At 44.8% G+C, this 26861-nt stretch overlaps 1 protein-coding gene across 1 annotated transcript; it reads left to right on the forward strand.

Moving 5' to 3' along the window:
• The first annotated feature begins 1159 nt into the window (after positions 1 to 1159).
• On the forward strand, positions 1160 to 25389 carry ntng2a (netrin g2a). The gene is made up of 10 exons (XM_040046721.1): positions 1160 to 1513; positions 2821 to 3190; positions 13063 to 13321; positions 13598 to 13743; positions 13845 to 14083; positions 14844 to 15016; positions 15101 to 15124; positions 22654 to 24312; positions 24390 to 24479; positions 24564 to 25389. Exons 2-8 carry the CDS (start codon positions 2975 to 2977, stop codon positions 22827 to 22829), a joined length of 1233 nt encoding a protein of 410 aa, XP_039902655.1. The 5' UTR covers positions 1160 to 1513; positions 2821 to 2974; the 3' UTR covers positions 22830 to 24312; positions 24390 to 24479; positions 24564 to 25389.
• Positions 25390 to 26861: the final 1472 nt, after the last annotated feature.

Here is a 26861-nt window from a genome sequence, read left to right on the forward strand (position 1 = left end):
CCATCAGTTTTTAGTTTGTTTGTTTTCTTTTGCCTGTTTGATTTGGTTCTTTAGCCATCAGAATTATTGTCTGAAGGCCAAGATGCCCAACAGATTTACTTTTCCAAGTGCATCATCACGGCCTTGCCATATCGGTCCATTGGATTAACCTTTGTTATTTATTTTATTTTATTTTCAGTAGTTAGAGACGGGACAGACATGACCTCAACAGGTGAAAAAAAGAAGAGAAAACAAGCAAAAAGGAAAGCAACATAATAAACACAACACCATTGCAATAATCTAGCTAAGTGTAAATAACAGTAAATGTTATTGTGCAGCACGCAGGGCTGACAGCGCACAATGTGCTTTGGGTTAGCAGCCGAGAAAGGTGCCATCAGTTGCTGCGCAGTGATGCTAGCCACGTGTGCAAGCTCAGCAGGTGAGTGAAACAACCCGTGGCTGAGAGCAGGAACTGGACTCCCAGGTGTTCCCACATTGACTATAATCTGGGATCTCTGGGACTTCTGTGGAGCCCCCAACAACTGTGTGAGGAGCAGGGTGGGTTTAGAGTCAGGATGAACTGGATGGAGCCGAGGTGCTGCAGGAGGCCGTGTGCTCATATGTGGAGCCTCGCTGCAGGACAGTGGCCTTGATCCAGGTGTCCTGGAAGCACAGGATGGGCTTGGGATGCGTTCCTGCTGGGGCGAAGCCTCATAAGTCTCAGATATTTGCCGTAAACTAAAACATGTGGCAGTCCTAAGGAGCCGACAGCACAGCAGTGATGCAAAAGAAGCGTAGCTCTAAAAATTCTCTTCAAACTAGCCAGTAAAAGCAGAAAGATTCCTGAGATTATAGGAAGTTTCCATCAGGATCTGACCCTGATGGTTGTTTTTGCTGATTTGCTCCAATGATTTCATAAATTTGTTGCATATATTTTGTAATTTAATCATCAGGGATCTTTTTACTGAGCAGCGATGTAACGTTTGGCTAAAAGGCTCTCACAGAGCTGCAGGTGGACCTGAACTAGAACCACCACATCATCAGCTCATAGCTCAAAGACTCCACCTCCTGTCAGACCGGGGGACGTGGTCTCCGCCCATCAACCCATTCCTGGCCATTTCGTTTATTTGTGACTGACACCTTTGTTTACCTGAGCAGGTGCAGAATATCAATATTAACTCTCAGAGGAAAAAAGTTTGTTTCCTGTCAGGATCAGATGCCAGTCATGTGACTAGCGGGGTTATTCACCCCTCGCTATCAACCGTCAGATGAACCGTTTTACCACCTGATCCAGAGAGAGAGAGCGAGAGGGAGGGCTGAGCCATCAGAGCGACAGCTCTCTGAGAGAGAAAAGAAGAGGGGACGAGGAGAGGGATTAGAGGAGAAACAGAAGGAGGCTCGCTGAGGAAGAGGAGGATTAACGAGAAGAGGAAGGGAACAAAAGGAAATACAGTAAGAAGAGAGGAGCTGAGGAGGAGGAATGTTTGATCGCCCGTTTAATCAGCTCATCAAGAATCAACTTGAAGACAGACAGGTGAGTGGCTGTCACACAGACAGGTGTGCTTGCAGACAGACAGACACACGGATGAAATAACCTGAGCAGGTGTGTACGAAGGTGTCTCAGGTGAAAACTGATCTGAAAGCGTCAGGTGATAAAATTATGATTTTCTGAAAGTAAACGAGACATTAGTGAGGAGGTGTTCCTAATGAAGTGGACGCTGAGTGTGTGTCAGGCATGGTACTGATCCCGCTCCGGTTTCATCAGCAGGAAGATTTTAATAAAGAGGAAGAGTCGGAGGACCGAGCGTCTCAGTTTAATCATCTCTGCCATCTCACAAACAAACACAGATTCTGAGCCGAGCTCGGACCGTCTCGCTTTATTTCTCCAGAGGCTGCAGGACGCTGAGCAACATCTACACACCTGCTCCTGCATGATGACGGCTGATTAAAAGACTTCAGGTAAACCGGCAGGTCACAAACATCTGGATGCTTTCAGTAGCTGGTCAGTGCTTCAGGGTCGCCGCTGGTTAGGGTGTTTATACTGGTAGGAAAAACTTGGCGATTGTCACTTTGGGGGGGGTGTCGGGTTGTGGTACTTCCCTGCCTGAGGCTGAGAGATGGCACGATGCTCGGCTCCAGCTGTGGAACTGGACTCCAGGAAGGCGGGGCTGGATACTGCCCCAGTTTGCAGCTGTCCGCAGTGACAGGTGGTGGGCGAGGGGCGGCGGGTCTTCTTCTATCCCCAAGGTTCACGCGTTTCTCTGGTGGATGTGAGCCTTGCTTCCCTGCGTGTTTGGGTGGGAGAACAGGTCTCGACTGGGGTTTGTGCGGACTTGTCCAATCACAGCTCAGAGTACTCAGGTCCTGTAGGGTTCGGTTGTCCTGCTGGGAGTCTTCAACGGTCACATGACCAGTAACAGTGAGATGTGACTGGGAGAAATGGCCTGCCCGGTCTCTGACTTCTTCACAGTTTGTCCATAATGAAGGGGCGCCTGGTTCCAACTCAGCTTAGTGACCGGTTCGTGCAGACTGAGTAGCTTCCTGTAAGGTGCATTGCTCCTTACGTTTCCAGGCTGAACAAAAGCAGCGCCTCCTTTATTAAAGGAGTAAAACACGTGAAAGCTCTCGGCTGAAGGCAACAACGTAGAAAATATTCATGAATAATTGGTTTGAATGCACAGGCGAGCTTCCAGAGACAACACAAGCCTGTGCCCAAAGGTGGCAGCTGCAAACAGGAAGTGAGGTCATTTTGAGCAGATTGTTTCCTGTCTGTGAACATGTTTGGTTCAAGTTCACGGCGTACTCAACGTTTGATGCTCTGTTTCTGTTCTTCCACTGCAGGCCTGTGGGCGGCAAGCAAAACCTTTAGCACACCATGACAACCACACAGAAAGCAGATGGTTGCCATGGTAGCCACCTGTTTGAAGTAGGCCTGGCAAAGCTGTAACTATGGCATGACCTTCAGCTGAACTTCCTGTTTGCCTGACAGTTCATCATGTCCCTCTCACACGCCCTCCTCGCCCTCCTCGCCCTCCTGCTGCCGCGTGGACGGTGTCAGTTTGATGTCTGTCGATCTCTGCGTGGCTCAAAGGCGGGGCCTGAGTTTTACGCCTGTCAGCCGCCCCCAACCAACATGAAGGAGGTGATGCAGATCAGAGTTGACCCCCCTGGGATCACCTGCGGAAACCCACCTGAGAGATTCTGTACACTGGTCAGTCTGACGCACCTGAACACACACACACCTGATCACAAACCTGAACACACAGGTGACCTCTGAGCCGACTTCCTGTTGCCTGTGTCACAGAAAGACATTGTAGCTCTGCTCTCTTCATCATTTTCACTCCACAAACTTCAGTTTGTCAGATGAACTCTGTCCACAGGTGAGGGTTTCACTTCACAGAGAGCTTGTGATTGGTGCTGCAGCATCTGAACTGTTTGCTGATGAAATTATTTTAAAGTTCTCTGACTACATTTAAATTGTTGGTGTTTCACTCATTTTAAACGTGAGCAGCTCGTTATCTTTCACCAAAACAAGGAAGAGTAGACGATCACCTGTCAGTCATTGTATGACCTCCTGCAGGCGCCCCGAGCCACAGTTTGGACCCCTCTGCAAACACACAGAGGACACGGTGATCCCGCTGGCTCTCTAATTGTTCCTTTGGGAAGCTGAAGTCCTGCCTGAATTATTGATAAATGTAACAGCTGTAATGAAGCAAAGACTAAATGCTAATTGATTTCATTTGTGTCAGTGAAAAGACCCCGAGAGTCGGAGAGGAAGCGTCTCACAACATACGTGAAACACGCTAAAGTTCAGTGGGTTACACAGGCGCAGTAACGTGATCAAAACATGAACAAGGACGTTCAGACTGTGCAGCAGATGGACTCTGGAGCCACTGGCTCCACTGAAAAACAGACTTAGCTGTAATCACATTGGGTGGAACAGTGGTTATGCCTCCAAGCAAGAAGGTTCCTGGTTTGAATCCCGGCTGTACCTGCACGGCTTTTCGCCAGCTTCCTCCTGAGACTTGCGTGACTAACTGATCTGAAATCAGCTATGAAGTGTGGGAACAACTCATGTTAGCGTTTAGTTGACATGCTCACGGTTCAAAGTGTCGACGGAGCTGTTTACAGTTTTTAAAGTGAAGAGTGGGTGTAGATACCTGCTATCTGTGCAGGTATCTACACCCCCCAACATTCAATGACATTTCTTATCACACAGGATCAATAATGAGTTTACATTCAGACCACCACACATGCTTTGAGTCAGACTACTGTAACAGTCTTTTAACGGGAATTAATAAGCTTTGCTATCCAAACTTTCCAGGAACCCTGAACATGTTACTCCAGCTTGCTGCTCTTCAGATTTGACTCAGTAAAGTTAAATCCCATTTCAGAGTATCGACCTGCTGTTCCTGTACCAACCGCTGCGAACCCTCAGATCCTCAACACAAACCTGTTTCCTGTTCCCACCTCATGCTAAAGGTGATTGAGTGTTGGCTGTTTTTCACACTCAGCTCTGGAGTGAGCGGCCCAAGGAGCTCTGGCATGCTTTGTCGGGGTTTTCTATAAACTGGTCAATTTGAATGTAGATTTGATGTTTTTGACATTCTTAGTTGAACTCAGTATTGCTTGTAACTTTGTTAAAGTTATTCATTACATTTGGAATAACTGTCAGTTAACTTTGGAGTCTAATTGGCTTATATTACATTGTGGTCACGCTGACAACTAAATACACAAGGATTCATTTTTAAAAACCTTTTTATTTGGAACAAATTAGGTGATATTACTGAGACGTAGTAGTGAGTTTACTTCTGTCATTGTCATTGGTGCTGATGTCGAAACTACATCTAGTCAGGTGACCAAGAAAGTTAGCGACAGATCGAACAGATTTCATGAGTTTACCCAATTCCTTAAAACTCCAGAGAGGCCTGTAAGACTGCACCTCTGCTTCCTGGTCCCAACTCGGGTCACGTTTTGGGGGGTTTAATAAATTTGGCAGGAGCTGCTCCATCCAAAGCAGGATGGATGCCGTCTCTTCTAACAAGACCAGGGTCCTTCCGAATGTTTCCTAGTTATCTGATGTTGGACTCTGAGTTTGGATATTTTGGTGGAAACTACATGAAAATTTAAACACTTTCATGATCATCTGACAGGAATGAGTCTAACACGTCTCCTTCAGCATGTATTTCAGGTTTTCGGCCCTCTTCGTGTGATTAGTTAGTGCTGGTTAGTTAAAGCCATTTCTCCTGCACACAGCAGCTGAAGTTAAAGGATAAACCTCAAACCCTAATCAGATTAGCATCAGTGTTAATCCCTCTCTGCACATGTTAGAGTCTCTGTAAAGGTACAGCATACTGACCTTTAATGACTACACAAAGTATGTGTAAGTGTAACGGAGGCCTAGGTTAAAGGTCAACATTAATTAGACACAGGCAAACAGAAGTTGTGAGAACACCGCACAGTTTGTCTTTGCAAACGTCATCGGTATTAACCGCCTACAAACAGCATGTCAGACCAAATCAGGAAGCACCCGCAACAATAAAACTACAAACACTGGCCATGAAAAGCCACACCGGTGCTGGTCCATGTTCACCATTAATACTAGCACTTCTGCGCTGAAGTTAGGGTCTTTCCTCATCTCAGTCCACTCTGACTACCTCGAACAGCACATTTTTTAATTCAATTCAATTCAATTTTATTTATATAGTGCCAAATCACAACAAAAGTCGCCTCAAGGCGCTTCATAGATACAGAGAAAAACCCAACAATCATATGACCCCCTATGAGCAAGCACTTTGGCAACAGTGGGAAGGAAAAACTCTTTTTTAACAGGAAGAAACCTCCGGCAGAACCAGGCTCAGGGAGGGGCGGGGCCATCTGCTGTGATTGGTTGGGGTGAGAGAAGGAAGACAGGATAAAGACATGCTGTGGAAGAGAGACAGAGGTTAATAACAGATATGATTCAATGCAGAGAGGTCTGTTAACACATAGTGAGTGAGAAAGGTGACTGGAAAGGAAAAACTCAATGCATCATGGGAATCCCCCAGCAGCCTGCGTCTATTGCAGCATAACTAAGGGAGGATTCAGGGTCACCTGGTCCAGCCCTAACTATATGCTTTATCAAAAAGGAAAGTTTGAAGCCTAATCTTGAAAGTAGAGATAGTGTCTGTGTCCCGAATCCAAACTGGAAGCTGGTTCCACAGAAGAGGGGCCTGAAAACTGAAGGCTCTGCCTCCCATTCTACTTTTAAATACTCTAGGAACAACAAGTAGGCCTGCAGAGTGAGAGCGAAGTGCTCTAATAGGGTGATATGGTACTACAAGGTCATTAAGATAAGATGGGGCCTGATTATTTAAGACCTTGTATGTGAGGAGCAGGATTTTGAATTCTGGATTTAACAGGAAGCCAATGAAGGGAAGCCAAAACAGGAGAAATCTGCTCTCTCTTTCTAGTCCCTGTCAGGACTCTTGCTGCAGCATTTTGGATTAACTGAAGGCTTTTCAGGGAGTTTTTAGGACTTCCTGATAATAATGAATTACAGTCGTCCAGCCTGGAAGTAATAAATGCATAAACTAGTTTTTCAGCTTTAGAGAACTTTAGAGATGTTGCACAAATGGAAGAAAGCAGTCTTACACATTTGTTTAATATGTGCGTTGAAGGACATGTCCTGGTCAAAAATGACTCCAAGGTTCTATTAAATTCCGGTTCTTTTGTATTCTTTACGGCCAAAAAAGACACGGCTCAAAGTGGTCTTTTACTTTAAAAATGATCTTTAATTTACATATCCGGGATATGGAGACCTGAACACAAATCTCACAACCCCAGGACTGAAGCACAAAAAGGAAGCCTAGTTATTTATATACTTGCTCTCTACGTCACACCACACTTTAAGTTTCGATCAAACAGCCTAGTTGGTTTCACTTTCTACTGCAGTTACCATGCTTCTGCAAAACCATGTTGTTTCCTGTCAACACTTTTGGCACAGAGTGTACTCAGAGTTAGGCCTTTCTTATAAAGCAATATAATCAGCATATAAGTATTTAAGATTATAAATTTAAACCTCAAAAGACCCCCTCTTCATTTCTCTCCTGAGAAATGAACTAATTCCTTATTTATCCCTTTAAATTTACTTGCATGTGAAAATAATAACTAGAATGTAACGAAACAAATCATGCTCACAAATCAAGCTCTAAACCCACTTCTAATTTCTATTTTTGGCCACACACTGTCTACGGGTAACATAAATCCAGTCTTAACACTATTTCTTGGGCAATTTACATAACATACAAATCCTGCAAACTATCACTAAAGTTGCTCTCATTACTCTCCATTACTTTCACAGCGTTACTGGAGGCCAAGGTAATGCCATCCAGAGTAAGAATCTGGTTAGATACCATATTTCTAAGCTTTTCAGGGCCGAGTAAAATAACCTCAGTTTGATCTGAATCAAATCAAACCAAATCAAATCAAATCACTTTTATTGTCACATCACATGTGCAGGCACACTGGCACAGCACATGCGAGTGAAATTCTTGTGTGCGAGCCCCACAAGCAACAGAGATGTGCAAACACAACAACACAAACGAGCAAAATACAAGAATGGACAACCTGAAACTAATAAATATATGTACAATATATAATAGTATATGCATTTCTGGATGTGTATACTAAATATTTTCCTACGTGTGTGTGTGTGTGTGTGTGTGTGTGTGTGTGTGTGTGTGTGTGTGTGTGTATACACATTTTTACAAATTAAATAGTAAAAAAAATAAATAAATAAATAATAATAATAATAATAATAATAATAATAATAATAATAATAAAATATATAAAATATACAGAGTTGAATATGTGCAAAACAAGTGGCATTTATATACAGTGTGGAGTGCATAATGTTGAAGTTCCAGTAGTGAAGCTGAGGTGTCTATGACGTGTTCAGCAGTCTGATGGCCTGATGGAAAAAGCTGTCTCTCAGTCTGCTGGTACGGGACCGGATGCTGCAGAACCTCCTTCCTGATGGAAGTAGTCTGAACAGTTTATGGCTGGGGTGACTGGAGTCCTTGATGATCCTCCCCGCTTTCCTCAGGCACCGCTTCCTGTAGATGTCTTGGAGGGAGGGAAGCTCACCTCCAATTATCCGTTCAGAGCACCGCACTACTCTCTGGAGAGCTTTGCAGTTGTAGGCGGTGCTGTTGCCATACCAGGTGGTGATGCATCCAGTGAGGATGCTCTCAATGGCACAGTGATAGAAGGTCCTGAGGATGCGAGGGCTCATGCCGAATCTTTTCAGTCTCCTGAGAAAGAAGAGGCGCTGCTGCGCCTTCTTCACTGTTTTGTTTGTGTGTACTGACCACGTAAGATCCTCAGCCAGATGTACTCCAAGGAACCGGAAGCTGCTCACTCTCTCCACAGCAGCGCCGTTGATGGTGATGGGGGTGTGTACTTCTCTGCACCTCCGGAAGTCCACTATCAACTCCTTTGTCTTTGCGACGTTGAGGGTGAGATGGTTGTCTTGACACCAGTGGGTCAGGGCGCTGACCTCCTCCCTGTAAGCCGTCTCATCACCGTTGGTGATAAGACCCACCACTGTAGTGTCGTCCGCAAACTTCACAATGATGTTGGAGCTGTTAGTGGCTGTGCAGTCGTAGGTGTAGAGTGAGTACAGGAGAGGGCTCAGTACACACCCCTGTGGAGCACCAGTGTTCAGTGTGATGGGGGATGAGGTGATGCTGCCCAGTCTGACCACCTGGCGTCTGTCAGACAGGAAGCTAAGGATCCAGCTGCAGAGGGAGCTGCTCAGTCCTAGATCCTGCAGTTTCCTGTCCAGCTTCGAGGGAACGATGGTATTGAATGCTGAGCTGTAATCTACAAACAGCATCCTCACATACGTGTCTCTCTTCTCCAGGTGTGACAGGGCAGTGTGTAGTGTCAGGGCTATGGCATCATCAGTGGACCTGTTGTGGCGGTATGCAAACTGTCAGAGGTGGGACCAAGTCATTGTTTTGCAAGTCTCAAGTAAGTCTCAAGTCTTTATCCTCAAGTCTCAAGTCAAGTCTCAAGTAATGTCAGGCAAGTCAGAGTCGAGTCTCAAGTCACTGGTGTAAAAGTCCAAGTAAAGTCACAAGTCTGAAATTTTGAATTTCAAGTCCTTTCGAGTCTTTAAAAAAAAAAACGAAAAAAAGCATGTTGCAGTTATATGCTAAATGTAAATATTAGACCATGTAATTTTTAAATCTGTGTTTTTCTCAACACATGACAAAATAGTGAACTTAGAAAATATACACAAATTGTGAAATTGCACCTCTTTAAAATGCAGCTCAATTAAACCTAGCTCCAAGAATAATTTTCACCGAAAGTTCTGAGATAAGCCGCATGTTATTCTTGGATGCGGTTGTAGGACTGGCTTTAAAATCGCATGACAAAAATATCATACATAAATAAATGATATTTTTTTAAAATATCATTTAAAAAAAAAAAACTGCATCACCAACGTAGCCTGGAAAACATTTGCTAGTTAGATGAAGTCAGCTATCTCATCGTAGCATATTTATATGCATATTTATAATTATACACTTCTTGGAGTGAGTGCATACACTCGTGAAGTTTAGTAACTTCCGGTCACTGCAACAAGCCCAGGTACAGTTTACCGACGGATGGGTACAGGACCTTGAAATGCACCGTGTAGAAAGTAAAGACCATCGTACGTATCATAAGTTTACCAGTCTCACAAATCGTCGTCATAAATACACATTCGTTAACCGTTTATTAATAGGACCTTTGAGCTCAACGGTAATTAATTAGCAGTGGAAATAATTTCTGGTAGCATCACAGAAATGTAGCAGTGACAATAATACTGTATGCTGTAATCGTACTGGACAATTGGTGATACAAAACAACTGTTTTATCCTGTGAATAAAAGTATATGTTTTTGTCACTGTACCATAATAACAGAAGCGAAACACAATATTGTGTCAGGACAATTTACTATTTATGCACAATAAACAAAGGAGCATAGCGCGACAATTTCTGTTCAGCGCCAGACTTGCTTGTAACCTATATCACCAATTATGTTAAGAAAAATGACGCATTAACTACAACAGCAGACTGACCTTTGTGTAAATGCTTGGAGCAGACTAACCTGTGAGCTGGAGTGTTCTGGGACGTTATATTTGGTCTTTGAATGGCTGCAATCCAGTCGCCTCTTTGTTACTTCGGAAACATGGCTCGAACAATTTCTCCTCAACGACGTAATTCGATAACAACCGATCTCTTTACCCGTCGGCTTCCCGTAGCTGTCATGCGACCGGCTATTGCAGTTAATAATACAACAGCTTCTTGACATTTTTGTGTTTCTTTTTATCGCTGTGTGACTGATTTCAATTGAAAGCCTGCGTGCGCTAGTACCGCTTGCCACGAGTTCCCAGAATCCTTTGCGGTTCTATCCGTGAATGACGTCACATTTTCAATCTCTATATAATATGCATGTTAAATTTTATATTTGGGGTAAAATATCAAGTCTTTTCAAGTAAACCGGTTCAAGTCCAATTCAAGTCCCAGGTCATTGGTGTAAAAGTCCAAGTCAAGTCACAAGTCTTAGAACATTTTTTCAAGTCAAGTCTAAAGTCATAAAATTAATGACTCGAGTCTGACTCGAGTCCAAGTCATGTGACTCGAGTCCACACCTCTGCAAACTGTAGAGGGTCCAGTGAGTCGGGTAGTGCAGAGCAGATGAAGTCCCTGACCAGCTTCTCGAAGCATTTGCTTACGATGGGGGTCAGGGCTACAGGTCGCCAGTCGTTCAATGAGGAGATGGTGGAGGATTTGGGTACAGGGACGATGGTGGCCATTTTGAAGCAGGCTGGGACTACAGACAGAGAGAGGGAAAGGTTGAAGATGTGTGTGAACACTCCAGCCAGCTGAGCCGCGCATGACTTGAGGACGCGGCCGGGAATCCCGTCCGGACCAGTAGCTTTGCACGCGTTCACCTTCCTGAAGCACTTCCGCACATCCTCCTCAGACACAGTGTGCGCATTGACGTCATCCGCGGTGCGCACACTGTCCGGTCTCATGGTGTTCGCTGTGTCGAATCTAGCGTAGAATACGTTTAGATCCTCACACAGAGAGGCCGTGGTCTGCGGTGTGCTGGTTTTCCCTCTAAAGTCTGTGATCGTGTTTAGTCCCTGCCACATACTCCGAGGGTTGTCGAACTGTTGCTCCACCCTGTCCCTGTACTCACGTTTGGCTGCTTTGATCGTCTTCCGGAGTTGGTAATGTGCATGTTTGTAATCCGATGTGTTCGCGGAGGCAAAGGCGGTGTTCCGTGCCGCCAGTGCCGCGCGAACATCTCCGTTAATCCAGGGTTTTTGATTTGGGAAGGATTTAACTGTTCTGGATGGGACGACATCTTCCACGCATTTCCTGATAAATCCACAGACTGAGTCTGTGTATTCATCAATGTCTCTGGCGGCCACGTGAAACATTTCCCAGTCCGCGTGATCAAAACAGTCCCGCAGCGCAGACTCCGATTGGTCCGTCCAAAAGTGCACCGCCCTCCGGGTTGGAGCTTCCTGTTTCAGCTTCTGCCTGTAGGCGGGCAGGAGCAGGATGGAGCAGTGATCTGATTGGCCGAATGGGGCGCGGGGGAGGGCTTTGTACGCATCCCGGAAAGAGGTGTAACAGTGGTCGAGTAGCCGGTTTCCACGTGTGTTAAAAAGGATGTGTTGATGGAGTTTTGGTGAGACTTTCTTCAGGTTTCCCTTATTAAAGTCTCCGGCTGTGATAAACGCTGCCTCTGGGTGTGCGGTTTCCTCACTGCTGATCGCGCTGTACAGTTCCCTGAGTGCACGGTCAGTGTCGGCTTGTGGGGGAATGTAAACAGCCGTAATAATCACTGCTGTAAATTCCCTCGGTAGCCAGAATGGCCGGCACTTAATCATCAGGTACTCCAGGTCCGGTGAGCAGAAGGATTTGACCGGGTGCACGTTCGCATAATCACACCAGCTGTTGTTGATCATGAAACACACACCACCGCCTCTGCTTTTCCCAGTAAGATCCTGTGACCTGTCCGCGCGGTGCACAGAGAACCCCGGCAGTTGTATTGCGGAGTCCGGTACTTTGTCCGATAGCCAGGTTTCTGTGAGGCAGATAACGCAGCAGTCCCGCATCTCTCGCTGGAATGAGATCCGTGCCCGAAGCTCGCACAGCTTGTTCTCCAGAGACTGCACATTAGCCAGTAATAAACTGGGTAACGGTGGTCTGTAAGTGCGCCGTCTCAGTCGAACCAGAACGCCAGATCTTCTCCCTCTGCGTCGGCGTTTGCGGCCTCCAGGGCCAGAGAACAAAGGCGTCTCAGGTGAGATGAATGGGGGGTCTGCAAACGGAGCGTCCGTGTTGCAAAACTTGAACTCCGGAAAGTTATAAGAAAGACCGTCTTTTATGTCCAGTAAGGTTTGTCGGTCGTACACAAGGAGACAAGTGCTGCTCGTGAAAAAATAAAGGAAAAGTAAAATTAAACACAGAAGAAAGCCGTTGCTTGGGGGAGCTCGCGACGAGGCTGCCATACTCGGCGCCATCTTGAATATCTAATTAAGAAGCAGAAAGTTAGCGGCCATCCAGGTCTTTATGTCTTTAAGACATTCCTGCAGTTTAACTGATGGTGTGTGTTATCTGGCTTCATGGACAGATAGAGCTGGGTGTCATCAGCATAGCAGTGTAAATGTATGCTATGTCTTCTAATGATGCTGCCTAAGGGAAGCATGTATAATGTATGAGGTAAAAGTAAAAAGAACACAAATTCCTGATAAAACGTCTGTTTTCTGTGGACTTCCATCACACTCACCCTCTTTTCTCTCAATCAACCTTTGTCTTCGAGGGGCTCCTGCAACACCATGGCTGGGATTATAATGACTGTCACTGAAATGTGCAGAGTCGCTGCTTTGAAGAGGCGTTGGAATTCTTTCAATTTTTCAGGAGTTACGGGAGCTACAGATGTTAATGTGACAATGACATTCTTGATTGTTTATAAACTTACAGCCCGTGTTCGTGTTTTATCAAATATTGGTGCTCAATGTGGTCTTTCCTCAGGAGAACCCGTACCTGTGCAGCGATGAGTGCGACGCCTCTAGCCCAGACCTGTCTCACCCTCCTCAGCTCATGGGAGACAGGGAGAGGGGTGGGCTCATCACTTACTGGCAGACAATCACATGGTCCAGGTTTCCTGAGCCCCTATTGGCCAACATCACCCTTACCTGGAACAAGAGTCTGGAGGTGGTCGATGACATTGTTGTTACCTTCGAATATGGCCGTCCAACCAGCATGGTGCTGGAGAAATCCATCGACAAAGGTGACTGGAAACCTGTTAAACACCTGTTCTGACTAATGTTTGAGAGATTTCCTGAAACATTCAGCTGATCAACTTCACTGAAGAGTAATTAGCTGAGTGCAGAGTCTGAGGGGTATCATTCAGAAACCCTTGTCTCCTCTGATCCATGGATGTGGGTGAAACAAAGTCATTTATGAAGCTTTTACAGATGGATTTTGTCTGGAGATGATTCTGAAACCAGGAAACAGGAAGTCACAAACACCGTGAACTGTCAAATAATCAGCGTTTGTGTTTCAGGTGTCACTTGGCAGCCGTATCAGTATTATGCCGACGACTGTCTCGAGGCGTTCGGCATGTCGCCCAAACGAGTCTCTGATTTAGCACCAAGTAACATTACCCGGGTCATCTGCACCGAGCAGTACTCCCGCTGGGTCGGCGCTAAGGTCTGTAACTGGACCCTGATGCTGGTCCCGCACAGTATGCAGAACACATTCGTACAGCTTATATTTATTTGTGGTTATCTGAAACTTCTCCTCACCAACAGGAAGAGAAATCTGTGGTGTTTGAGGTGCGAGCTCGATTCGGGGTGTTTGCTGGTCCAAAGCTGATCAACATGGACGCTCTGTACACTCGAATGGAGACCACAAAGGGACTCAGAGATTTCTTCACTTTCACCAACCTCCGACTGAGGCTCCTCCGCCCGGCACTGGGAGGAACCTACGTCCAGAGAGACAACCTGCTGAAATACTTCTATGCTATTTCCAACATTGATGTTTTTGCCAGGTAACCAACAAAGACCTACCATAATCTAACTATAACTCAGCAACAACTGGCTACATTCACAAATGAGACAAACAAGTCCTTGCCCTGCAAAGACCAACATCCCTACTGGGTAACAAACTAAACAACCACAAACAAACACTAATGTACCATTTCAATGCCAAAACCAGTTAACCAACCTCTATATCACAACCAAGACGAGCCAAAAGCCAGCCATCATCATCAGGCGTTCCCCAACATTACAGCTAATCACAAAAAGTCATGTAGGGGGGCAGAACAGAGAGGGAGGCCAGTTTAAGAGGATTAGGATTTGAGATTTTGGAAAGAAATTGGACTACATTCAGAAGAATTTTCTTTTAAAGCTTACCTGACATCAGGGGGTTTTCAGCAACTTTAGACATACACAGAGGATAGATGATCCATGGTCAAGCTGAACACTGTCACCATCTTGACATGACAAGCAACTCAACCAGTCCCACTGTAGCCCCGCCCTAAATCCTGGCCTGCTTCGAGCAGGACAAACTGTTGTATTCAGTCAGACCTGAAAGTACTCACTGCTCAGATCGCCTGAGCGATCTGAAGGCTCGTACACTTCTGTCCAGTCAGACTCCTTCACAGCCAAGAGGAGTCACTCCCTGCTGGACATTAGAAAGAATGCAGATTTAAGGAGCAGCGTCCATCTTAGTGGTCTAGTTTCAGGAGTTTCATATGAGTTGGTAAAAGTTCAAGTGAAGCTAAGCCCTTCTTTGTGTGTGTTTCTCAGGTGTAAGTGCAACCTACATGCATCTCAGTGTGCGCTGCGCGATGCGACACTGCAGTGTGAATGCGACCACAATACGGCTGGACAGGACTGTCAGAGCTGCAGCCGAGAGTTCACATCTCGCACCTGGAGACCAGGATCATACCTGCCCCTGCCCAAAGGCACTGCCAATGCCTGTATGTAGCTACACATGCACACAGACACGCACCTGCAAACAGCAATATAAACTCTACACCTGTTTCCATTCATGTCCTTCTCAGGTGAAGCAACAGAACCTGCAGCCAGTAAGTACAGCTCAGCTGATTAGCTGTCTTAACTGTCTGTCTGCTCACCTGTCTGTGTTGCATCATGGCACTTTACACTTGTAAGCAACTGTGCGTTTCTGTGCAGCTTGTCTAAGGTGAGCTTTTAGCAGTTGAATTCACTTCACGTTACATCATCCCCGTCAGTCACACGATAGCAGTCTACAAGGAAAATTTGGATGTTAATTATGTAGTTAACAGATGAGCCACTCATGCTCTTAGTCTGTGTAAGTTGTTTTAAGTTGCTAGTTGTCACACACACACACTCATCCTAGGAGATGCAACCCTGACTGAATAGAGATCAACAGATAAGCTATATAGATCAGTAGATCAGCTAGTGACTGACTTTTTTAGATCCGAGGAGTCAGCAGCTGAATTCTCAAATTTCTGGACAAACGCGATTCAAAGTTTCTGAGACTAAAGCACAGGGTGGAAACAGTCTCAGCTAAAGAGAGGATTTGTCCAGCAGTCTGTGGATTTAGCTGCATTAGAAATTGTTAGTGTCCATAAAGCCTCTGCAGGACACAGACCGGGTGTTTCTTACAATCACAGGAGATGAGATGTGGCTGGATGGGCTGCAACAGACTCCAAACTAAACCCAATGTTATGGCCTCAGCACCCTATGCAGGAAGGACCAGAGATAATAACCCCACCCAAGCAGAGCAGAGGCTGATGAGCCATGGCAGAGATCAGGTGACTGAGGATGAGCTAGATGCATAAAAGAAACCCAAACTGTACGAACCTTGAGATCCAGGTTCAGTTGCAAAAGGAGCCTCTGCGCTGTGGTTCATTGTACAATGTTGACCTGTTGATGGTGTGAACACATCTGTATAATTTCTAAAATAGCGCTGCTGTTCAGACTGTTAGGGGACAGGTATAAACATGTTGAGATTTGGGGTGCTGAGGAGGTGGTTTAGTCTCAGATTTAAAGACAGGACTTGAAGAAAATAAGCATCAAGACTAGAAGATTAATGGCTCAAATGGTTTCTGTTGTTGGTTAGGGATTGCATGAGGGATGGGGTTGATTGCAGTTCCACTAAGACCAGGTTTTGGTTCCAGGGAGGCCTTTGAGAGCAGGTGGTTTACTCTGGAGTCTGTCAGCCTGACCATCTGCGTGGCTGTTATGAGAATGTTCATTTATTGCACTCCCTTTCATTAAAACCTCCCTGGAGTCTCTTAGCTGTAAAAAGATCTTGTTTTCATTCTTTTTCTGGTCTGGCTTCATGGTGGGACACACTCAGCTCACCAGTTTATTTTTTACAGCCAGAGAATTAGACTGGAAAGCCCCAGTACCCTGTTCTGCAGACTGTAGAGAAAAGATTACTAAAGAGACGTAACTCTTCTTCTCTGACAGCAGGTGGTGACTCTAACTCTGAAGCATCTGATAGACCTGCCACATCAGATGGAGTGACTGACAGTACTACTACTGCTACTATTACTACTGTACCTGAGAGCAGGACGCCAACCGACACAAATACTGCTGTTGGCATTACTACAGCCACAACTGACAGAACTACTACAGCTACTGTTCCTACTAAAACTGACTTTGGTACCCCAGCTGACAGTACTACTACTACTACAACTACCAGTGACAGTACTACAGCCACTTATACTGTAACTGACAGTACTACTAAAACTGATACTAATACAGCTTTGAGTACTACTAACCGCATGACTGATAAGACTTTGAATGACCCAACTTCTCCTAAAGACATTCCTTTGACTACATTCATGTACACATTAATGTCTGATAACAGCACAGAGGGTCCTCTTATGGTTTCAGCTGATATTTCTACTAATACTGGAGGCAATTCAAGTACCAGTACATACATGACTGACTCTAGTACTGTGACTTACTTTACTAGTAGTAATGATTCAGCTGACCTTCCTTTAACTGCTATTGACTCTACCTCAACACTCACAACTGGTACAGTAGTTCTTACTGCTGTCCGTGGTACTATTAGTACTACAGGTTCTGTTGCCTTTACAGACTCATTCAGTACAGCTGGACCTACCACAGACACAGCTCCACCCAACACTCCACGTCTGAAGACTGGAGAAAAACCACCTCCCAGAGTACTAGACAGTACCACCAGCCGTCCTACCAGTACCACCCCCACTGTCCAAGGCAGCAGTACTGACACTGGAGGGTCTATCTCTGACCCACTGGGTCCACCCTATAACTCCACTTCAGACTTTGGTGTGCTTGGGACTGATATATCAAAGGTGGTGACCAGTGCTGTGTCACCTACTGTCGCAACACCATCAGCTGGAATTCTGCCTCTAACAACCATCCCAGAAACATTTTCCCCAGGTGACGGGTCTCAATCTGAAGACTTTCTCCCCACTGGATCTGTCCGTATCAGTCAGGCTGGAGATACTCTCTTTACAACAAAACGTGATGGAATTTCTCTTCGTCCTGATATACCTCCTCTGGCTGTACCTCCTCCAGATCTACCACTGGAAGCTCCCTCTGTGGATATACCTTCTGCTATTAATGAAGCCCTTCCTGATGTAATTTCTCCTGATGTTTTACTGGATATACTATCTCCGGATACACTTTCTCCTGATGCATCATCTCCGGTTACACTTACTAATAATGTACAGCTACCAGAAATGCCCCCTCTTGATCTATCATCTCCAGATACACTCACTCCTGATGAAATAGTTCCTTTTGTTCCAACCCCCAATGTACTGTTTCCAGGTGCACCATCTCCTCCTGCTTTATCTTCCCTCAATGTTCCAGCTCCTGATGGAGCTCCTACTGATATATCTTTCCTTGAGGTACCTACTCAAGAACTTCCTCGTCCTGATCTCCCTCTGGAAGGACCACCTCCTGACAAACCTGCTCCTGATGTACCTCTTCCCGACCCACCTTCTCGTAATGTATTTCCTCCCGATACACCTCCTCCTGACCTACCTTTTCCTGATCCACCTTCTCCAGATGTACTTCCAGATGGGCCATCCACTAAGACTCCAGATACTTCAGTAGATTTTCCTCCTCCTGATGTACCTTCTCCTGATGGGGCATCTCCAGAAATACGTCCTCCTGATGCTACCCCTCCAGCTCCAGATATTCCTGTGGACTCCATGTTGCCTCCCTATGGAGGTGGTCCTGTATCAGACACAAAGTCCGCTACTATAGATCAGTCTGACCCTGCTGGTGATTTAGCACCTGTTGACTTTACCTTCCCAGTTCCAGAAAACCCAAAGTCAGTTGGCCCTGGACAAGATTCAGGATCTGATTCTCAGCCCATGCCTGTGGTTGAACCTGGCAATGTTTCAGGTGACAATATTGGAACGCCTGGATCTAATTCTATCAATGCTGGACAGGAATCTTTTCCAGTAAAGCAAGGCAGAGGAGAGACAGGAAATGAAAAATCTGAATCAAGTGGTCCAGATTCTTCTGTGCCATACAGAAACATTCCTAATGTGGATCCAAGAGTGGATCCAGGCAGTGAGAATCCTGCAGTAGATTCTACAGCAAACAAAAAGGAAAGAACGTCTTCTGGAGAGGAATCTGTTGAACCATCAGGAGGGTTGAAGTTTGAGGAAAAGAAAGACTCGAAACAAGAAATGACAAGAGAGGCAACAAAGGAAAAAGGTACAAAAACAACAGATTAGGATTCACAGTCAACAGATATTAGTGTAGAAAGTATCCTTGTTGTTAATAGATTACTCCACCCATCAACCCATCCATCCATGGTAAATGGACTGATTCTTATATAGCGATTTTCTACTTTCCCGGAGTACTCAAAGCGCTCTATACAACATGTCACATTCACCCAATCACACCCATTCTCACAAGCACTGACTCTAAACTTAGTGCTTTCTAAGTACATGCACACAAATTCATACTCCGATGGAGCAACTCAGGGTTAGTATCTTGCCCAAAGGGAAGGTACTGTTTCCATGGCTGAAAGTTTCAGTGATTAAGTGGAACCTTTGGAGATTTCTCCATCATGGCATGATTGGTCAGATTACTGACACTGGGCGGATTGTAGGTTTATGCAAATTTGAAACCATTTTCTATTGAAGCATTAATGGCAGGTTTTTAGTGTGTTTTAGAAGAAATGTAAACAGAAAACATCAAAATCCTCATACAAATTAAGTATTTCATTTCCTTTTTGAACCAAGCAGTGCCTGAAGCCAAAGAGGAAACTAAAGAAAAATCTAAAGCCAAAGGAGAGAAGGAGAAAGAGGACAAAGGCTATGAGAAGAAAGGTACAGAATGCAGTCACTGTACTGCCATACTGCCACCTACTGGCAGGTAGTAGTAATGTAACCCTCATGGTAAAAATCCTAACAGGATGAATAGATCCAGTAAACGTTGTGCTGATCCCTGATTGGTAGATCATGCAGTGGTGACCCTGACTTCATATTGCCATGCTTACTGGTTACGCACCTGGTTTTGTGTCTGAAGCAACCCAGAAGATCCTGATTCCAGGAGGACCAAAGTTCAGTCAGCTGTCCAAAATTGCCTATGTGAGCTTCCAGGGTAAGACCTCTGTGTCCCACCCATTGACTGTAGAAAACATGGACGACGCATCAGCTCCCCAAAAATGAAGCCAAAACGTCTCTATCGCCCCCTGGTGTCTGGCTGCAGTATAGGTCATAAACCCCGCCTCCTCCATGTTAGAGGATGGGACGGGGGTCAGACTAAAATTAATTAATTCTCCTCAGATAATCTTTTTCCATAGATTCTTTCTTTTGTTATCAATAGTTGCTGATTTATGTCCAAGGGGTCTCCTTTCCCATAAGTTTGATTCTAATTCCTACCGCGGTGATGTTAAATTGGGGTGAAACGTAATCATAGCAGCTTTGACTGGCAGCTGCAGTCACGGAGAAACTTGCGTATCTCTGTTCGGGAATAGCAGATAGAGCGTAGGCTCTGAGAGGAGGACCAGCGTTTACGTTACGAAAACACGACCGAGTGTTTTAACCTGACACCCTGAGGTGTTCTTCAGTAAACTGGACTACCCGACAGAAGGACCCGAGGCCCCGCTGCACTTTTTCGGTAAGTTAAACGTGTTTGTAAGCTAATCCGTAACTACCGTCCTTAGCTCGGTCCTGAGACCTAGCTAGCTAAGATGAGCACTCGGCTGTCAGGGTTCGTTTAGCTAATCTGTGCAGGTGAATGAATTTACCCTGACTGAAGAAATCAAGAGAAACGCTCTGGGCTGCTCAGTCACTAATTACCGTTACTGTACTTTTATTACAAGTGTTATACTGTAAAGGCAACAGGCTGCATCCTGCTTCAGCTCCTGTGCAGAGCTGATTATTAAATATCTTAAAACAGCAGCATGTTTTCAGTCTCCACATGTGTAAAGACAGTAACACCATTTTTTTTAAGCTTGTACTTGAGTAACTCCTCATTAATCTGTAACTATGGATTAAACTGTAGAATTGATAAAATGTAAGAGAAGAACTTCAGATCCTGAGTGTGTGAGAACAGAAGGATCAGCTTTATTTTAGATTTAAGAGATAAACTTTATATTTCAGTTTGTGATGGTTCTGTTCTCTTTGTGATTACAGGAGCTGCCCTCAGATTCAGACCTCAGCACCAACCAGTGACAGCAGACAGATCATCCAACATGTTCACATGTTAACTGCAAAATGAACTGATGAAAACAGTACAAAGGTTAAAGTACCACATGTGCTGTAGTGAAAGCTGCAGCTGTTTTATTGATAAAGTTAAAGACAAAAAACAAAAGGATTAATCACTCATGTAACTGTGTCACTATATATCAGCATTAACAGGACCTCAGTTTGGTGTTTCACAAAGCTGCTGATCTCAGACCTGCACAGCTTCCGTTTTAAACACTTGATGTACTCAGCTGCATGAAGAGCACGTTTGAGTTTCTCTGACACAATTAAATAAAACCTGATGAAGGTCAAAGGTCGTCACTTGTATGTTTAACTACAAACTTGTCATCTGGAATTCTTTCACAGTTTTTTGCAGATGGTGGGTTATTTACCATAAAGTGATTCAGAGTTATTCATACCAGAGTAACCAGAGAGGATCATATATTTTTAAATATATAAGTTTCTACAGGACTGAATATAATATCTTTATGTAAAAGCCTGGAGCCTCTGGGGAGTATCCGAGTATTTATAACATTACACAAACCAAAGGTCTCCATCACAGTGTTCATGAAATGCTGGGTTTATCCATCTTCTGGGGCGGGCCTACGGAGGAGTGCTGAAGATTTCCCTGTGAGGGAGCTGCTGGTGAAGATCATGAGTCCTGCTTGATCAATGCGATGAGCTTCAGTCTTCCTGGTGTTTCTTAAATGAAGCCTCTTTCAGTGGGTCAACAGAACATCTGGCACAGGACAGCTGTGATGAAAGAAAGGCAAGAAGTTTCTCCAAACCTCTGGACCCAGAAACCCAGCTTGGTCCTGATGGTCTGCCTCACTAGTTTCTCTCCAGGGTGAATGTAGCTGTTGATATAATATGGACTCTTTTATTAAATGAAAAGAACAAATTAGACTACACTACTGAAACCTTCTGCTGATGTTTTTAAAGTTTCCATGTTACCAGGCTGTAGAGATTTAAACAGTTTTAGATCCATTACACTCACAGTCTTATGTTAAAATCTCAAAGGACGGCATGATATTTTTGATATTAACAGTAACTCTGGGCCTCTGTGGAGTGTGCAGCTGATCTCATCGCTGTCTAAAAATGGAAACAAAACCTAAGGAGTCCTGAATCATTCAATAGCACAGACTATTAAAGTAACAGGTGTGTAGCATCGCTAACTAGCTAGCAACAAGCCTCCAACACAGTGCGTATGCTAGCGGCTAATCTAGCAAACTAATTAACAACAGAGTGATTTTAGATGTTGTAGAACTATAAGATGATAAGCTGTGTGTCTTTTTCATAACAGTGACGTGGTTGTATTTACCTTAATTTAACGAGTCGTCAGTCGCGGTAAACCAGCTAAAAACTGGAGCAGCCGGGCTACGTAAAAAGTGTAGGGGGCGTGTTTCCGGCCATGTCCAGCGGGTGTGTGGGCGGGAGCGTGACGCAGTCGCTCCACCTCAAGTCACTACTGCGCAGACTCTGGCTCCAAAAATGCAAGATGGCAGCCTCCACAAGTGGGATATTTTGGCTTCATTTTTGCACAATGCGAGGAGGCGCTGTCGCGTCGTCCATGTTTTCTACAGTCATTAGTCCCACCCTATACCTGACCCCACCCACCAAACAGACCTCGCAGTGAAATAGACTCCCCCCCTAACCACCTCCAGATACACTGATCGTGTCCAGAAATTTTTTTTCACAAACTTAAGTAGACACTGACTCCTTCCTATCAGCACTGGTCCCCCCCCTCATTGCTCTAACTCCTCCCCCTTTATTTCACTACGTGCCATGATGAGCACTAATAAAACAATGTCTCCCCATCAAAGTTCATGTTGTGTCATCAATCTATGTTTGATGTCCGGGGGGTGTGGGTGGGGCTGTGGGTGGTCCTTCTTTGAACACAGGTGTGTGTGTGTGTTTCCCTTCAGACTGTGAGTGTAATGGTCACTCCAACCGCTGCAGCTACATCGACTTCATCAACGTGGTCACATGTGTGAGCTGTAAACACAACACGCGGGGGCAGAATTGTCAGTACTGTCGCCTTGGTTACTACCGAAATGCCTCGCTGCCGCTGACTGACGAGAACGTCTGTGTTGGTCTGTAACATGCACACAAACGCAGAGACAGAGCTCAATGTGAAGTTAGAAACCTGTAAAACATCTAAAGGTTGAACCGTAGCTCTGGTCTTGAGCTCTTCTATGACAACCAGGACGAACATGTAAAAATCTCCTCAGATGTCTTCACACAGCTCTGACTTTATAAGATACCAAAGTGTATTCTCATCAAACGGCAGCACAATGTTCCACAGGTCAGAAGTTGTCTTATCACATTAGTTTATGTTGATATCTCACAGTGAGTAACCCATCTGAGCCAGACCTAAAAGGTAGAAGGGAGATCGTTTATCTTTCAGGAGCAGGACCACACCTCTGTGCACGCCCCGTCCAGTTCTCTGTCTATAAATGACCAACCCCACTGCCGCACTGTGGCACTACAAGCTATTCATACGCATTTTTGTCAGTATGTGGGGATCTGCCCAGGAGCTGCTGCCAGTTCCCAAACCACAGCTCAATTCATGCTCACGTCATCCACTGTTATCTACTAAAAACACAATCTGTTACGTCCCGGTCTAGGAATACAGGAGCGCAACATGAGGGTTAAAAGGAAAGTGACCCCGCCTTGCTCCCCAGAGCCATATCCAGAAGCCAGTTTACAGGTTAAGGTACTTTCATTGCTACGAAAAACTGAAAACTTTAACTCTGGGGTGAACACAGGCCAAAATAACAAACAAAGCAAGCTATTCCAAAAAGGGAGGTGCTACCTAAACCCTGGGAAAAACAAAAACCAAAAACCAACTCCCTGATTTAATAAACAAGAGCAAAAAGTACAGAAAATAATAAGGCAGCTTCAGTACAGTGTCTACAACCGACATAGAAAACTTAATGATTCTCTAAAGTCACACACGGACGTTTATCAAAGATGGTTTGGAAGCCAAGGATGGTCTGCTGCTGGAGAAGGCTTTTTAAAACAGGCACTTGGCACAGGACACTCGGAACAAAATCCAAACACCGTGATCCAAAATATGGGCGGGGCCGTAACACTGTCCAACCTGAGGATGTGGTCCCAGCTAGTGAATAGATAGATAGTCTATTGATCCCACAGGGGAAATTGTCGTGTTACAGCAGCATGACAAAGAGGAAAAATGGTCCACTCCACAATAAACAACAAATAACACGGTTGGAGTGCCACAGGTGAGGGCCTTCTACTATGACACAGCACAGGAATTTCTATATTTTTATATTTACAACAGCGACACAAACAAAAGTAAGAATGAAGTCGGAAACAGTAAGAGTCAGACTGACATTGTGCAAACTGCATGAATAAGTCCTGTTTACACTGTACATGTAAGGTGTAACACAGACGTGTTTGGGATGTTGTGTCCTCAGAGTGCGAGTGCCACGCAGACGGCAGCGTGTCTCCTAGATGCTTGGACTCGGGTCTTTGTCAGTGTAAAGACGGAGCCACGGGGAGGCGCTGTGACTCCTGTTTACCTGGATACACCTGGAGAGGAGGCGGGGCCGGCTGCACAGGTACACAGAGGGGCTGAATATGATGCGCCTCATGTTATCGATGAGCTAATTGGTGATCGATGATCTTTCACCATCAGCAAACGTGTGCGACAGTGAGCGTTTGGTCTGTCGGAATGGAGGAACCTGCGTCGACTTCCTGCGCTGCATCTGTCCTGAAAACTTCACAGGTAAACACAGCTCAGGTGGTGTAGGTGGGTTGGGAGATGCAATGATGTCACAGAACAACTTGATGATGCCACGTGCCCCTTCAGGTTTATTCTGCGAGCAGAGGGTGTGTCTGAAGAAGAACGGCTGCCTGGAGAACGCTGAGGACTCCGCCTCCTCTCTGGCATCACACCTTTACCTGCTGACCTTTGGTCTGATCACCGCGACTTTCTGCTGATCCCGCCCCCAGGCACAATGTCCCATAATGACATCACCTGGGACGATGCGATTGCAACCAAATGTTTTTCACTGAACTTCATGTTTTTTTACGTTGTCGTACAGGATATTACATCACAATCGTATGACATCACATAAGGCCCTGCACACTAAGACGATCATCACATTATAATTTTAGGAGATCAACAACAGGTCACTTTAACCTGACAAGTCAGAGACAGCCGAACTCTGCAGGAACAGAGCTGCCTCAACCCTACTCTCCCTCCAGCCCGTCTTCTCCACATCGTCCTCTCCACCCCGTCCTCTGAATAATAAAGGTTTATCTTATCTCCCCCTCCTCCTGTGTGGTTCAAGGACTCTTTAATTTGTATGGATGAAGCTCTGCAAAAACATCGTCACCCATACTGCACTTGGAGCTCTGACTGGTGCATACGTCTGAAGATCAAACTGAGTGAAATCAGCTGATCAATACGTTACGTGTCCTCTCTATTTCATGCAGAAATGTGATGAAGATTATTGACAAAGCCGCTGATCGCTCGCCCAGCTGCAGCATTGATAAATGGTGATTCTTTTTGTGGCAACATTTTAGCTTCATACCTTTTTTAAAAATATATATTTATGTTTTATATTCCCAAAGGTTGATTCTGTTCATCTGTTCATCAGTGGGAGAAACATTTCGTCATCATCCAGGTGACTTCTTCAGTTTCAGCTGACTGCAGTTTTCCCCAAACCTTATAAACAGTACATTTGCATAATGACTGAAACTAAAAAACTAAACTAATACCAAAAATTGGTCGACCCCAAGGATCATGGTGCACGCTGTTAAGTGCAGGAGGATTGGCAGGATTTATAAATCGGGGAAACCAAAGAACCTCTGGCTACAACACAGAAGAGCCACGTCGTCAGGCCAGGACTCTGCAGTCTGTTTACACCTACAGGCCAGTGGACACTCTTTCAAGGATGAGGATGTAACATCCTGGACAGGGAGGAACGCTGGTTTGAGGGCGGAGTCTTTCCCTTTCATTTACGTGAAAAGTTAAAGACCATCTCTGAATCGAGGAGGGGGCCTAAGGGTACATCTGTCACCATCTACAATGCTGTGATTGCAGCCATTGCAGCCAGATTTAAACCCAGTGGGAGTTTTAAATCTGGGACTCCCCACCATTTGACCTTAGAACTGAAGAAGCTTCTCGGATGAGAGGTGAAACGCCTTCAAGCAACTCAAGAAGTCCAGACGCTTTTCTTTCCAAGCTCCTTAGACTACGATGACCTGGATGACTGAGAACCTTCACAGACATACCTGGATGATTGAGCATGCATTAATGTGTTTTATATTGTGTTATATTTTATTATTTGTTTTAATACTGACACGTTTAATTATATGTAATCCATTATGGTGAAGCTCAGGGATAGATAAGATAGTAATTACAGGTAGTTTTCTTAAACATGGCCTCTGATTGTGTTCCACCCTGTTAGGGACGTTTACATATAGACCAGAAATAGTTAAACATGTAAATATTGATCAATAGTGACTTTAGACAAAGTATGTCCCTTTTGGTAATATAATGTTTTATTCTTGAAACTGTAACAAGTTATTTAATAACGTATACCACAGGTCTGTATTATACAAAAACCAGTTTATTTTAACCCATGTTTTCCGACAGCATGGAAAATACTTGCAGTTTTAAAAACATATACATATGTGTGCATTTAATGTTCCTGTCTTCTCAACTTGGCACAAAAATTTTCACAACGCTTATTGGTACTGTTCAGTAATCTTTTTCATTTCATTTCATTTCATTTCAAAAAAACATTTTTCCAAACAGGATGGAACAGACTATAACAGGATGGAACATCAGTGTTTTCAATTTTAACATCTGAGTAAATGTAATGGAGACCAGGGGTTCCATTACCTTGTTGGCATTGTTAATGATAAATGGGTGGATTGGGAATTTAAAATAGGGTAATAAAGAAAACACATTCGTTCTTATGGAGTCTTTTATTAGGTTTATTTTGACATACGATTAAATTGACAGCTTGTGAAGGTGAAGAGACAGGGGGACTGGCCTACCTGTGTCAGAGAAGAGCCAAAGTTAGAGCTGTTTACAGTTAATCATATGTCAATAACCTAAATATATGTGAAATGAGAACTTATAAAGGTAGTCACC

The sequence above is a fragment of the Simochromis diagramma genome, unplaced genomic scaffold, assembly GCF_900408965.1.
Source record: "Simochromis diagramma unplaced genomic scaffold, fSimDia1.1 OVJJ01000038.1, whole genome shotgun sequence".
NCBI lineage: Eukaryota > Metazoa > Chordata > Actinopteri > Cichliformes > Cichlidae > Simochromis > Simochromis diagramma.